The 16,236-nt window shown below is 34.9% G+C and overlaps 1 protein-coding gene across 1 annotated transcript in view; it reads left to right on the top strand.

Moving 5' to 3' along the window:
* The window catches only part of Nemp (Nuclear envelope integral membrane protein), a 68,592-nt gene that overhangs the window by 26,032 nt on the left and 26,324 nt on the right, over positions 1-16,236 (top strand). The window contains exons 4-5 of the mRNA XM_090385654.1: positions 4,861-4,933; positions 8,544-8,637. Of these exons, the coding sequence (XP_090241780.1) occupies positions 4,861-4,933; positions 8,544-8,637 (167 nt within the window). The remainder of the gene's footprint in view (positions 1-4,860; positions 4,934-8,543; positions 8,638-16,236) is intronic.

Raw genomic sequence — 16,236 nt, 5'->3', positions numbered from 1 at the left:
CTTGATCTTTTTCTTACAAACAGCCCTTTAAGTATGTGGTCAGTGTGAATGTTCCTCTGGGCTCCTCAGATCACAACTTGATCTCTTCTCCAATAGAGCCTTTTTCTTGTAGCCATGCTCAGCATCATATTGTATGGCATTGCCAGATGACATGATGTGCAAGATTTCTTCTTCTCCTTGGTCAGAGTACTGTTTCAAATCTGATGTCAATGTTTGCTCAGATTGTGTCAGTTAAATTATTCTTATAGGGATGAAATCCTTTATTACACATTCCACCTTAAAATCTCGTCCTTTATCTAAACCTTGGTTTTTTTTTAAATGTACTAAGGCTGTTCAAGAGTAGAATGTTGCATATTGTAATTAGCTTGTATCCAAATCACCAGGTTCGTTTTCCGCCTACACCAAAGCTTGCAACAATTGAAAAGCATTTATTAATTAGTCCAAACTAGATTTCGAACAGGCTAAGAGTAGAAAACTCGTTGCTTCTTGTACAGATGGTATTCAAGCATTGTGGTCTTTTGCCAAAGCTATTGGCCACAAAAGGAAGCGGATGAATCTGATCGGTCCACTTGATATTGATGGTTCGACCGTTGATGATCCTGCTCAGATAGCAAACAAACTGAATGAGTATTTTGCATCTACATCCACACATGAGGAGTTATTAAGGATTAAAAATGCCAGAAGGTTATCAAATTTTAGCAGGGTGCTTAATGATTTTGTAATAACTGAGAGCAAAGCTGAGGAGAAATTGTTGAAATTAAACATAAGAAAGGCAGCAAAGGAAGTAAGCAAACCCTTAGCCATAATTATGAGAGCATCCTTGGACTCGGGAGGTCCCCCACGGACTGGAGATGTGCAAATGTATCCCCAATTCACAAAGGGGGATCGAAGGGTAACACGAGTAATTACAGACCAGTTAGTTTAACCTCTGTTCTGGCTAAAATAATGGAGTCACTTGTTAAAGATGCATTGCAGGATCATCTAGACAAGACTGCAGCAATAATTCAGAAACAGCATGGGTGTGTTAAGGGAAAGTCTTGTCTGACAAATTTGATTGGATATTATGATGTGGTTACAAAAGGAACTGGATGCAAAAAATAATTTTGATATCATATACTTGGATTTCAGGAATGCTTTTGACACTGTTGTGCATGGAAGACTACTGTACAAATTGGAGCAGCATGATATTAAGAGTAAGTTGCTACAATGGATAAAAGGGTGGTTGAGTGGGAGAAGACAGAGGGTAGTAATCAATGGATGTCAATCCACTGGTGATATTCTGGCTTATGTTACCCATTTATGTACAAATTCAATGGAAAAGTTTGGTGAAACATAAGCTGTTGCTCTTGACATCTCAAAGGCTTTCGATTGTGTTTGGCATAAAGGCCTTCTAAACAAGCTTCCATCTTATGGTTTGCCAACTGTTTTTTGTAATTGGTTATCCAGTTTTCTCTCTGATCGCTCACTGAGGGTGATGGTAGATGGCGCTCTGTTTTCTAACTTCTCCACTAATGCCGGTGTCCCCCAAAGTTCAGTTCTTTCCCCACTCTTTTCCTCTTGTATATTAATGACCTTCTTCCATTTTCTGGAAATACTATCCATAGTTTTGCTGATGATAGCATGTTGCATTCTACTTTCTATATTGAGAAACCTTGCCCTGCTCAATCAACTTATCGAATATCTGCTACCAATTCCTTAAATTCCAATCTCCAGGTTCTCCAGTGGGCCAAAGACATCCTAGTTGATTTCAATCCTTCTAAAACTCAGTCCTGTCTTATATCTCACCAAAAGGACTCTTCTGCTCCTATGCTTATCTTTGGTGACACTCCGATTTCTAGGAAAGTTGATATATCTCTTTTGGGGATTACCCTGACTTTTAATCTCTCTTGGCACAAGCACATTACAAATATTGCTTCCTCTGCATCTAAAAAACTGGGTTTTCTCTTTCGCTCTCAGCGTTACTTTTCTTCCAAACAGCTGTCCACTCTGTACAAATCGCAAATCCGCCCTACTATGGAATATTGTTCCCACAACTGGGGTGATGATCTCTCTCAGGCATCTCGATTCCATTCAGAAACAGGCCAAGGCAATTAGGTTAATTAATGATTCATCTCTAACAGGTCTCTCCACTCGCTGTCTCATAGACGTACTGTTTCTGCTGCATCCCTTTTCTACTTATACTTCCATGGGTACTGTTCTTCTGAATTGGCTTCTATAATTCCTGCTCTCTCTTTCAAAACAATCCGAACACGTGCTGCCACCAGCCAACATCCATTTACTGTCCAACTTCAAACTCGCAGAACCAACTTTTCATCTTCCTCGTTTATTCATTCAACTGCCATTTTCTGGAACAGTCTTCCCTTCATACGTATTTCCTGAAAATTACAGTCTACAGAAGTTCAAGTCTAATGTCAAAAAATATCCACTTCGTCTTCTCAACCTCCAACCCAAGCACGGTACTAAGTACTATAGGTTCTAATACCTGTCGTGTTTGGGGTTATCATAAAAAAAAAGTTTAAAAAAGAGGGGGATATTTTTAAACAAATAATATCATTGAAAGGCTACTCTGTTTGTTTAAATTGAGAGCCTTCAAAATAAAACTGACAACAGTTTCATTTTAAAAACTAACAAAGTAGCCTTTTTTCAGTAAAGTTATTTAAAATTAATACTTTCTGAGGCAACTTGGTTAATAGACTTCAGTTTAATATTTTATCTCATAGGTCAGTGGTGTGCAAGCTGTGGGATCCGAACCCCCAGAGGGATCGCTGGATAAATTAAAGGGGTCACAGAAATTTTTAAATAAATTTATTTTATTGTATACATTAAAGCTAAAAACCTGTTAAAATTATTTTTTCAATACTGTAGGTGTAGAGCCCTTGCTACTTGAACAAAGTCTGAGATACAAATGAACTCTACTGCCTACCGTGTTGGGGATATGCTTTAATTTGCTCGATGGCTATGGATACAAAGAAAACAGCTGACTAGTGCCACTTCTCAATACTACTCAAATGCTGAGTAGCACTGAAAAGTACTATTCAATTAATTCCTTTACAATAATCCCTTTAGCCCTTATTTCGTGCTTCCTACAGCAGCACAAATTCTTAAATTGCCTGTACTGTATTGCCTGAAGGCCAGAGGTGTGAATGTGCAGTAACAGTAAATATATATAGCAAGTGTTGCATGCAAGCTTTATTCTGCTTTGTAATTCGATGCATTCTCCCTGCTGCAATAAAAATTATTTCAATTATGCATGGAGAAAAGTATAGGAACGGTTTAAATACCATTCCTCTATCCAGAGACACAGTTTCACGGTGTTATTACGGTTATGAAATTCAATTTATTAAATCAATTGAGAGAAAGTCCAGTTTTTGCAATACAGTTAGTGAATCCACAGATATTTCAAACCTTGCTCAACTTATTGTATATATCAAATACTGCTATGAGGGGAATATTTTGGAGGATTTTGTATTTTGCAAAGCTTTGTAAGGAAGAACAATGGGCCAGAAGATTTTTGACCTTATAAATATTTTCTTTTAAACAAATAATCTAACATGGAACAACTGTGTTGCAATTGCTCCTATTATAGTTTTTAATCATTGCATTATACATAGGGAAGCATTAGTAGCGAAGGAAATGCAAATTGATTTGCCCGATGTTTTGAAAAATGCAGTAAGTGTTATCAACTTTATTGAATTGAAAGTAGAAGCTAAAATAGCAGACTTTTCACTATACTTTTTAATGAAATGGGATCCTTCATGACCCCAAACATGAAGTTTTATTGTTTTTATCAGATATCAGATCAGATACAGATCTTGCTCAATTGTTTACAAATCAAAAATGGCTTGGAAAACTTAGCTACCGTGTTGATATATTTCAAAAACTTAATGATTTAAATTTAAGTCTTCAAAGACAGGGAACAAATATATTAATATTCAGTGATGAAATAAAAGCTTTCAAAAATAATCTTAACCTTTGGAAAACTGAATTTGAGCATAATAATTCTGAAATGTTCCCATGCTTTTCTGATTTTGTTAATAGTAATAATATTGATATTTTGCAATTTCGGGATATCATTACCACCCACCTAACAATGCGAATTAAGAATTTTTCTAAACAATTTAATGTATCTTCAGAAAAAAAGAGTTGTATTGGATTCGTGATCCCTCTGCTGTCTGCAAAATAGTATAAGGTAATCCTCAATTTACCAATGTATAACATTAGTAAAGTTGCACAATATAAAAAAAAAAAAAAAGTGTTGTTAATAGGTATTGACTAACTCTGAAAGTCAGGAAATGTTTTGGCTCAAGCAAGGTTACCGGCATGCTATATGTTTATTTAAGTACTAACATTTTCGGGGTTTTTTCTTAATTATTCTCTGTATAGTTATGAAGCATTTTTCAATTATTTTATTTTGAAGACTATAAATGCACAAGGCTTTAAAATATTGTCATCATCATCTTCACCATTTGCCATCTCTCATATTGTGGAATTAACTTTGCAACCGTGATGGCATGTCTGCATTATCAGGGTACCTGCCCGCCCATCAACGAGTGAGCCAACAAGCTCCGAAATGCATCTGGGTGGTGGTGCTTACTGAGAATAAATAACAGTAGTCTCCTCTACCAGAGTTGCGTTATTTATTCGAAGTAGTGCAACACCTGGTATCCCGTTGTGAAAGTAGCTACAATATGAGATATAATCAAACAATGCTGTTACACTACTTATGTAGTTAAATTTATGGTGTATTTACACCAATATTATATAGTAAATTAATTTATGTAAATAATAAAGATTTACTTGAATATACCTTTGCTCTATATTTAATTTTAATTAACTGTGTTTTGTTATTCTTGATTTCAGATATAAATTATTGGAAAGTTCTTCAAACACTTCTTGGATTTTTATTTTTTATATCAGCTCCATCATTAAGCAGGTAAGTAATAAATCTTGTTATATTAATTTTTCTCCCATCTGTTTACCTGTACATTTTACAGAAAATGTACAGGTAGTTCTCATTTACCAGATTCTCACTGACTTTTTCTTCCTATATTAATCCACTTCATACCAAGCATGGTCAGAATAGGCTGAAGTCAAATATCTTTGCTTGTAGGGATTTTTTTTTTTTTTTTTTTTTTTTTTTTACAGGTTTGAATTGCCTTGTTTTTGTTTTTGAATTTAAGTGTCCTTGTAGATAGTTTAGTGACTGGTGTCGTCCCTCTCTCTCATATACATACTGTGGAAAATAGGTCTAGTTTCAATTTCCTACTAAAGTTTAGAAATACTTATTGGTATGGGAGTAATTTTTTGGTGTTTTTCACAAAAAGGTTAACCAGGTGATGCTTGCAAATCTCATAACTGCAGTGGAATACACCAACTGTATATGACCAAAACTTTATTAAAATAAAATAAAAATAACTCACAATAACATTTTCATGTAAAAATAAAATACACTGACAGCTGTAGAATTAAAAGCGATAAAATTATAGGTAGAATTAAAATACATAAAATTGAAATAAGACAAATTAAAAGCGATAAAACAACACCTCAGCTTTCAACCACCTCCTTTATCAACAGTGGAATGTTACTGTCGTGGCCTATATTACTGTAGGACCATGGGAATTATCCTCCACACATGCATGGAAACCGAAAATGGTTTGGAAGTGTGCCAGTTCATCCCTTCCAAGAATTAGGGCTTCAAAGAGGGGTGAATGTGGACTTCCCTATCTTTAGTAATGGTATAATGTTCTGAAAAACAAATCCGCAAGTTCTCAAGCCATTTCCAGTTCCAGTATCTATGCAAATGATCAACAATGACAGCATTGCCTGGGGAAATTTGGCATTTTTCCTCCCAGCAGTGTTCAGCCACAGCAGATTTCCCATAGTCTGTGGTCATTATTGCATATGTATATGTTCCCCCATACGATCTTTAAACCTATGTTCTGTCTCTCCAACATAACACTGCCCACATTCCAGACACTTGATCTCGTATATAATTCCACTTGTACCCTTGATAGATACAGGATCTTTTACCTCTGGCATGACTGTATGAAATCTCTACCCCAGTAGCTACACACACACACATGCGTGAGTGTCTGACAAGTGCATATTATCTAGAGATCTGCTCTGTTAAACTCAGATAAGCAGGGAATGTATGAAAGAGATCAAATGCCCAGACTGCGAGGAGTGTTATTTTGGAGAGGCAGAACATAGGTTTAAAGATCGTATGGGAAACATACTAGTGCAATAAAGACCACAGACTATGGGAAATCTGCTGTGGCTGAACACTTCTGGAAGGAGAACTACCAAATTTCTCCAGGCGATGCTCTCATCATTGATCATTTGCATAGGTATTGGAAACCAGAAATAGCTTGAGTGCTTGTGGATTTGTTCTTTGGAACATAATACCATCAATAGAGATAGAGGAGTCCATATTCACCCCCCTCTTTGAAATCATAATTCTTGGAAGGATGAATGGTTCTGCCCTGTAATGCTTCTGAGCCATTTCCAGTCCCCATGCATGCGTGGAGGATAATTCCCATGCTCCTCCAGCAACATGGCCATGACAGTAAAGGTGGCTGTCACCTTTGAAAGCTACGGTGTTGTTCTTTCGCTTTTAATTTGTAATATTTCGCTTATATTTCAATTCTACCTATAATTTTATTGCTCTTAACTCTACAGTTGTCAGTGTATTTTAATTTTACATCAAATTTTATCATGTCTTATTTTTATTTTATTTTAATTTATTTTAATAAAGTTGTGGTTATATACAGTTGGTGTATTCCATTGCAGTTATTACGAGTCATAACTTTCCCAACCCCCAGAGGCCTATTTAAAGAATGAGATGGTTTCATGTTTTCTGTCTCCCTCAGACACTCTGGTTTTTCATTTTGTAAACAAGTACACTGACTATAGAATACATATGGTTAACAGAAGCAAAATATTGACGTCTCATGGCCATAATTATCTTAGTACACATTCTAAATAACCCAACTCCTAATACTTTAGTATTTATATATGATAGCAGATCATATTTGAAAGCATGTAGTAGAGTTATATGGATGGTACAGTCCCAGCAAGGTCAAGGCCTTATAGCTTCCTTCCTTCTTTTCATCACCATCATCCCTGCATCTTGTTAGTAATGTGAGGTTGCAAATTACACTAAATTGGTGGGGGGGGGCAGAAAATTTCTGCAGTAACTGGAAATGAGCACAATAAAGGGAAAGAATGAGAAGTTGAGGACGGGTGTTAGATTGAGTAAATTTAAGATGCCTCTGCAGCCCTGCTTGAAGACAATAACAAAAGCTGGGACTAGTCTTTTATACTAATTTTCTCTTATTTTTACTACTTTTCCTGTTATTTAGGTGTAGCTTTCTGTGCTGCGTTGTTCTGCTTGGTCCTTTATGTAGCTAACAAAATATGCAATTTTGCAATACATCCTTATTCTTAGCACAACAGACCCACATAAATCACCTTTACTTCAGTCTGAAATTTTGTGACTAAGTGCATTAATAATAAATGCATCTGCTATGCATAATTTCAGCATGATTGAGAAGTTTAGTCATTTCATGTTGCAAAGGGTTGGCACTTCAATTATATATAGATATTATTATTTACAGTTTGTTTTCATTTGCATCATTTTGGCTTTTAGCAGCGTTTACTTATGTATTTCATGTGGCACAAATAATACCATGTGAATGAAATTGTCTTTTCAGTTTAGTTCTTATTTGGGTGGCATAAACTACAAAAATAGGTCAAAATTGTTTAGTTATTCTTATTAATTTTATGGAAGGCTTACTTTATATATTTTAAACCAAAAACAGAAAAACTTAAGTTAAAATACCTTGTGTCATTGTGAATTGTAGCATTCCTCCAATATGGTATTCACTTTTGATCTGCATCATTAATTATTATTTTAATTAGAGAAGTACAGCTGTAAAGAAATTCTTTATGGTTCCGTGTTTGCGTACAAAATGCCCCTGTTCACCCACTCTTGTTCTGAACAAATGTCTTTAGTGACTGCTGTTACTTGTCTGTGGAATTTGTTTTACTTCCTTGCTTGTTCCAGGGACAAATTTGTTTTTCCACCTAGGCTCACAGCTAATATGATGGCTATTTATGACGTTTGCTATTTATGATGTAAAACTTGAGGCCAACTTATCAGATAATACTGTTTTTTTTTGGTTTTCATTTCAATCAGTGCCAGGAATTAAAAGAAAACAGTCAGTATCATCCAACTGTCTTTGTAATTTAAAAATAATAATAACAAAACTCTAACAAACAAAACGAATTCCATATTTATTACAGTGAGGAATGAGGGTTTTTTTTTTTTTTTTTGTGAGCCTCTATATACTAGTCCTAAAAATTAGCAAGTTAAGTATATAGAGCCTAGTGTTTTAGTTGGCCCACAAAATGTTCTACAATTATGCAGTGGACTTTAATTATAATTTAAATTTTTTGTTACTTTTTGTAGTCCCTCTCCCACTTATGTCATTCTATTAAAATAACTACTGTTTTTAAATGATTTTATTTTATTTTTTTGTTAGAAATGTTGTTTTCCATTATGCATCTGGTGTATCCTTTGGAGTACTTGCCTCATTCCTGATACTCATTTTCCTTCTTAGCAGATTAATGCCAAAGGTAAGACAGCTATAACTTTTAATAACCACACGATTGTAATAACATTTGTAATTTGAAAAGCTATTTAGGTGTAGATAGTATGGCATTAGTTATTAATTTTATTATATGGAATTATGAGCCATTGCCATAACAATATATAAACTAAGACCTAATGTAATAGTGAATGACTGATAAACATACCTAGTTAAATTTATGGAGTACACATAAGTAAATATCCTGTAACATAAATTTATCTGTGTGTTGTGCGTGCGCACATGCACTTTTCTTTTCAATTTTTATAAATTGATAAGAATTGCTGTATTAAAGGGTGCATTATGAAAAATGTGATATTAAATGAGGCCTTGTGGCCAGTCATAATATATTGTCAATGTGCAGCACAGTTAGAAAGGTCTGTGCATCATGTGTTCAAACCTGAACAGGACAAGAGAAAGAAAATATGGTCAAATTTTAACTGAGTAGTGTTGTGGTTTCTATGCGCCTCCGTAGCCAGGTGGGCAGGAGCAGTAGTGCATAGCATATGCTTCTTGATTAGACCAGGGTTCGAGCCTGTGACTACCAAATACGGAGGATGCGGAAGGTCAGGGAATGACCACAGCATATCCCCAGCCCGAATAAAGAGTGAGGGTTGGCGTCAGGAAGGGCATCCGGCCGTAAAAATTGCATGCCAAAACAATAAAAACACTGACCCCATATAATAATGGGAAAGGGCAAGGAAAAAAAAAAAGTGTTGTGGTTTCTATAAAAATGACTACAGTTATAACCCCTCTCTTTTCTTAGTTGGCTGTTCTATGAGTATAACAGAATTTTTTGACCAGCCAAGCAGACGTATAAATGCATGTTTGAATGTATATGATGCCACAAAATATGTATTGTCATTAACATGGAAAATTGTGCTAAATGCTGTAAAGCTACACTACTATCATTTTCATGGAATATGAACAGTGATTTTATTTATTTATTATATAGAAACAATTTGATTTTTTTTTTTTTTTTACCCTTTCAGAGTAGTTGCTTGGATTTAAATGCCTAGTAAAAAAAAAAAAAAAAAAAAACCAATCATGGCTATGCTACAGATAATTTAAATAAGCCATAATTGACAGCAAAAATCTCACCTGCCTATGTTTGGCATAAGTGTGATTTCTCTTTTTAATGTGAATAATTTGAAACTAGATAAGTTGGCAGCTATACCAACTTATTTTTTCCCAGAAAATTTATTTTACAGCTTTACAGAAAGATTTTAGATTTAGGTCAATTTATTTTTCAAATAACTGCATGTGCTATATATTTTTTAAGTTTTATTGATATGCTCAAATCTCTTAGGTGGTTGAGGCTCTGATCGTATTTAGCACAGAGAATAAGCACTAGTTAAGAAATTGAGTGTATTTCTTAAATGCCAATCTCAGGTAATTCTCCAGTGGGCCAAAGACAACTTAGTTGATTTCAGTCCTTCTTAAAACTCAGTCCTGTCTTATATCTTGCAAAAAGGATTCTTCAGCTCCTTTGATTATCTTTGGTACACTCCGATTTCTAGGTAAGATGATATATCTCTTTTGGGGATTACCCTAACTTCTAATCTCTCTTGGCACAAGCACATTGCAAATATTGCTTCCTCTGCTTCTTAAAAACTTGGTTTTCTCTTTCACTCTTGGCATTACTTTTCTTCCAAACAGTTCTTCACTCTGTACAAATTGCAACTCTGCCCTACCATGAAATATTGTTCCCACATCTGGGATGGTGCCCCCAAAACCTTTCTCAGGCTTCTAGATTCCATTCAGAAAAGAGCAGTTAGGTTAATTAATGACATCTATAACAGAGTTTCTCCACTTGCTGTCTCATAGATGTATTGTTTCTGCTGAATTCTTTTTCTGCAGATACTTCCATGGGCACTGTTCTTATGAATTGGCTTCTATAATTCCCGCTCTCTCTTTCAAAACAGTCCAGACACATGCCATCACCAGCCAACATCCATTTATTGTCCAACTTCAAACTCACAGAACCAACTTTTCATCTTCCTTGTTTATTCATTCAATTTCCATTTCTGTAACAACCTTCCTTCATACGTATATCCTGAAAATTACAGTCTACAGAAATTCAAGTCTGATGTCAACAAATACCTTCTTTCATCTTCTCAACCTACAACCCAAGCACGGTACTAAGTACTATAGGTTCTAATACATCTCGTGTTTGGGGTTTTCATAAAATATATATATATATATATATATATATATATATATATATATATATATATATATATATTGTGTGCATTCCGTGTCTAAATTACATCAATTACAATATATTAATCCACACCAACTTTGATTTCATCTATATCAGTGCATCAAGAATAGTCAGACTAATAAATAAGTTATCTGTGAAAAAATAAATAAATAAACCTTCAAAAAATTTCCTGATTTGTTTCAGTTCTAATCCCAGTGTTATCCATGTCCACATGCAGTCTGCCAGACTTCCCTTACTTTTCTGACCGACTCTTAATTATCAGCTGCCTCAGCTAATATTGTGATTCCTTCCAATTTAAAAGTGCTACTTGTGCATAATATGTTCACTCTGATGTAGCTTGTAAGAGTGTCAGAGACTTCTTAATCTGGAATGATATTGTCTGGCTTTAAAATCTCTTTATATCATTCTGTCAAATTTGTTGTGAGCTTCTTCAGTCTAACAAAAGTATAACTTTTGCTATACTTGGATTTCATGAAAGCTTTTGATACTGTTGCACATGGAAGATTGCTGTACAAATTGGAGAGGTATGGCATTAAGGGTAAGTTTTCTTTGTGAGCAGTGTCCATTGATTACCACTGGCTAAAGGCAAATTTCCACACATTTATTTACATCTGTCTTTCTTCAATTTGAATTTATGCCCCCTCAGGTTCATAATCTGAGCAAGCAGAAGAATCCCATCAGAATGTTATTACAGTGTATAAGACCCATTCAAGGCCTTATACACCTCAGTCAGATCACCTTGCAGGTGCCTGTAATCTCCAGCCGCTGGAATTTGCAGAACTTAAGCCTTTCTTGATAAGAGGACCCCCGTCGTTGTACTTTTCTGTACACGCTGTAGCAACTCTACATCCTTTCTAAAATGAGGCCTCCAGACCTGTACGCAGTACTCAAGATGTGGCCTGACCATTGCCTTATTCAAAGGGATAATTACCTCCTTTTTTCTGCTAGTTGAATTCCTGTATATCATTGACAATACCCCATGACCTGCTCTGGCAGCCTGTCTGCATTGCTCAGAAAACATCATATCTGACGGCACAATCACTCCCAGGTCTTTTTCATTTTCTACCACCCTTGTCAACAACCCTTCAAAGCACACAGTTAATTTAAAATGCAGGAGCTGACAGACATAATGATGAATGTAGGAATAAACAATTTGATATAAAAAAAAAAAAAGTGCTAGGTTTTGTTATTTTTCCATAATTTAATTTAATCTAAAACAGTTCATTTGACTGATCAAATGAACTGTTTTACAAATGAACTTCTTTCTCTTAAAATTTATAATTTTTACCACTTGCACATAAACTGCAGAGTGAAGGCAGTACATCAACATAAAGAGCATAATGAAAAAAAGGAATAAGAGCTGCAAAGCATGGGCTTCCTCCCGTATCCTTAGGCATCTCAGCACAACACAATGGAGCTATAAGACTGAATTCTAGCTCCATATAAATGTGAACCAAGGACCCAGGATTCCCTATAGCTCTTATTTTGTTATTTCATTGTGTTCTCTTTGTTTTTAGGACAAAGATGTAGTACAATATTATAATGTTAAGTTGATTAATTATATTTATTTTACCACAGAAAGTGAAAGCAAAGCCCTCTGAAATATTTGATCGGTTAAATGTGTTGTTTAAGGTATTGTTAAATGCATTGTTTTATCATAATTTTAGTTAGTTTAAATTATAAAACAATGTATGTGTTTATTTATCAAATATGCAATTAATGTTAGTTGCCCTCTAGGCATCTCAGATTACAGTTTACTCCAGTCTTCTCCATTGGAGCCTCTGTCTCATGGCTATTTTCAGCTTCATGTCATTTGGCATAAAGGAATGCAAAATGGGATGATCTGCACAATCTACATTCTGCTTTAACTTGTTTAGACTACTATTTTAAATATTTTGATTCTAATATTTGTTCAGCTTATACCAGTCAATGAAATCTTTTATATCTAAACCAAGGAAAAATTTAACAATACAGTAGTAAAGCTGAACACCATCTAGCAGCATGTGGACCATGAAAGGTGCTAATCATATTTACCACACTGCTGGCACCCTTCCAAACAAGTTTGTATGGTCACTTGTAACTCGAACCATAGATGTAAGAAAATTTTCTTTTAGCCAAAGAGATCTTTAACCCTTGGAATAAATTACCATTTGATCTTGTAGAAGTAGAACTTATGTAAACTTTGAGGAATACGTACATCTGTTTATTTAAAATTTAAAGATCGTTTCAAAAAAGGTTATTAAAATATTCATTATAATATGTACGTTTTTATACAAATTGCCTTAAAATCTTTCCAACTTTTATTTGTGCTTCTAATTAATATTAAACACATTTTTAATTAATGGCAGTAATGGCATGCATGCATGAAAATACAGTAGACTCAATTTTCCGGGATAGATGGTAAAAAAAAAATTCCCAGATGATCGATTTCCCGGTTAATCAAAAAATACAGTAAGTCCCTGACATACGTAAGAGATACGTTCCAGGACTTCTTACGTAAGTCAAGTTTTATGTAACTTGGGAATGAATAATAAAATATTGTTACTATATCCCTAATATGCCGAAATTACAAAAACCACATAATATCCTCAGAAGAATGAAGAAAAATAGTTATATATTTTTAATTAGTTCAATTTATCTGGGAACAGCGGTGAAGTAGCCAGAGTGGCAGATAAGAAAATAAAGCATAAAAGGAAGAAAAAAACGTGTGTTATTGTACTGTAAAAACTATAAAAACTTGGTTATTATAATTGACTTCCTTGGTGCCGATCGCTTCACTGCTTCTTGTATTCTGTCTTTCTCCTTTATGATTGTGTTCACTGTTGCCACTGACAAATCTGAATTCTGCACAATACTTGTTAATGTTTGGCCATTTTCATACATCCTTATTATTTTAATTTTCTGATCCAATTTGATCGCTTTCCTTTCTTGATAGATTTACTAGTACCGTTGTCACTTATTCTCTTAGTCGGCACCATGATAACGGTCAAAAAGGCGAAAACTTCCTATTATCACCCCACACGAGCTCACATTTTACTAAAGCACATTTCTGGAGGTCACTGCCATAAAACAATAAACACAATTTGCACTTTCCCTGTTATCGGGCTTTTCCGTTAGTGCAATTCATTATAAACGTTTAGTAAACACGATCTTATTGCATTTGCGAAAATATCAATGGCTGGAATTCTGTGGGTTTTTATGTTATTATGATGAAATGTGTCCCCTTCACTGAAATATTCAGTCATATAAAAATATATATAAATAACGGAACGTAAGTTGGGGACTTACTGTATCAAAAAATGTTCAGCAACCTAAGTAAAAAGTATGGCGATGGATAAAAAATGAAAAAACTTACCACGCACTACTCGCGTGTCCAATATGATGCTTCCCTTTATTTTTTACAATGTCACGTATGGTTTGGTCACCAACATTATAATGGTTCTTTAGAGATTTAATGGATGCACCATTTTCAAACTTTGGAATAATTTCAAGTTTTTGTTTAATTGAAAGCACAACTCTTGCATTTGCCCATCATTTTCATGATTTCTAAACAAAAAAGAAAAAAAGTTACTGTAAAAAAAAATTCCGACATCCTTGAACGAAACAAAATTTGTCCTTTTGCAGTGCAACAGAACACAACAATTGATGCGACACACTAAAACAAAATAAACATTCATTAAATAATATGAAGCATCATGTTATTGATGAGAGCAGCAGTCCTTGTTGTTCCATGTAGTTGTATGTAGACTCATTGACACTTCAATTTGTTAAAGTTTAAACATTTTATGTTGTATGTTTGCTGATGAGCTCAACATTTTGCTTAACTGAAAGAATGGTCCTTTTTATATTAACATGATGATGCAAATTTTAAAAAATTAAAAATAAAACCCTTGGGAAAATATTAGAATGAGCTATTAAGCAGAAAGAAAAAGTAGAGATGTGATTGCTGAGAAATTCAAGGGCCTTGTCTCCAGTAACATTACAAAAATGTAAGTTTTTATTATTCACTTTAAACTGATCTAGACTTTTGTGGGCTCTAGACCCCAGTTAATCTGTCTCTGGATAATTGAACAACTGCTGTACTAATGCTAACTAAAAATGCTAACAGTGCTGTATTTCTTTTGGCAAATCTGTTTGATAAAATTCCATAAATTGTAGTGTCATTTATTTTCTATCTGGCTCTATTGAATTATTAAGTTTAATAGATTATATATGAATTTAATAGATTATATATTAAATATCTTTGTGCTCAGAAATATATATTTTTTAATGAAAAAGTGCTTGAAATGCAGAAATTGTAGAAATTATACAGGATGTAAATTATAGGATCATAATATTACAATATTTCTCTAAAAAAATTGAATGGCAAATGCCTAAAAAACGGTACTCACCTTGTATAAATCTGCAATAAATTTATTGGTAAATGGTGGCTGAATTTAGTTTGGAAGAAGCATTAAAAAGAACTAAGGCAGAGAATGGGGGGTAAAAATATTTTTAAACAAATTTTAAAATGAGCTCAAGGAAGTAGAAGTGCAGTTCTCCAATCCTTGGTTGTCATAAAAAAGTTGAAGGACGCGAATGAAAGAATGAAATAAAAGAGAAGACCGGTGGTGCCAATAGTCGTTGCGAGAGACTTTCGTTAAATGAACCGTCATCAGTTGGCAAATGGAAGAGAAGTGAGCGCGTGTTGTATTTAAAGTTGGTCTATACTCTCGTGATGCTCTTTTTGACACGTGGGAACTTTAGCTGCGAGAGGTTCCAAACCAAACCGGTGAGAGGTTGAAGGGAAGTTTTGCGTTAATAATATTGAGATCTTTTTGACACGTGGGAACTTTAGCTGCGAGAGGTTCCAAGCCGGTGAGAGGTTGAAGGGAAGTTTTGCGTTAATAATATTGAGATCGGAATGGTGTCGGTACCATTCGATGGGGGATGGCGCCTCCGTAGCCAGGTGGGAAGGAGCAGCAGTGCGTAGCACACGCTTCTTCATTAGACCGGGGTTCGAGCCCGTCACCACCAAATACGGAGGATGCGGAAAGGTCAGGGAATGACCACCGCATATCCCGGAGCAATATGGCCTTAGTTGCTAATGCTCCTAAAAAAAAAAAAAAAAAAAACCATTCGATGGTGAGGGCTTCATATTGAAGAATTCTGTAGCTCGATCTAAGTTTAATAATAGTGATGGCAGAGTCAACAAGGAGGGTGTGGTTGTGGTTTTGAGCATGGGTTGTTAACTCAGTGCAGGATTGACTTGTCCTGAAACTGTTGAAGTGGTAGTATGCGCGAGTGTTGGAAGTTGTGGAGGAACCGAATTTGGTGGTAGTGCTGCCGATGTAACAGGTGTCGCAGTTTGGTTGGCATTTTATG

Source organism: Mastigoproctus giganteus, chromosome 1, assembly GCF_048544385.1.
Source record: "Mastigoproctus giganteus isolate SK-2022 chromosome 1, ASM4854438v1, whole genome shotgun sequence".
In the NCBI taxonomy this organism is placed as follows: domain Eukaryota; kingdom Metazoa; phylum Arthropoda; class Arachnida; order Uropygi; family Thelyphonidae; genus Mastigoproctus; species Mastigoproctus giganteus.
Note: the sequence above shows the minus strand (reverse complement) of the source record. Positions and strands in the feature narration are given on the sequence as shown.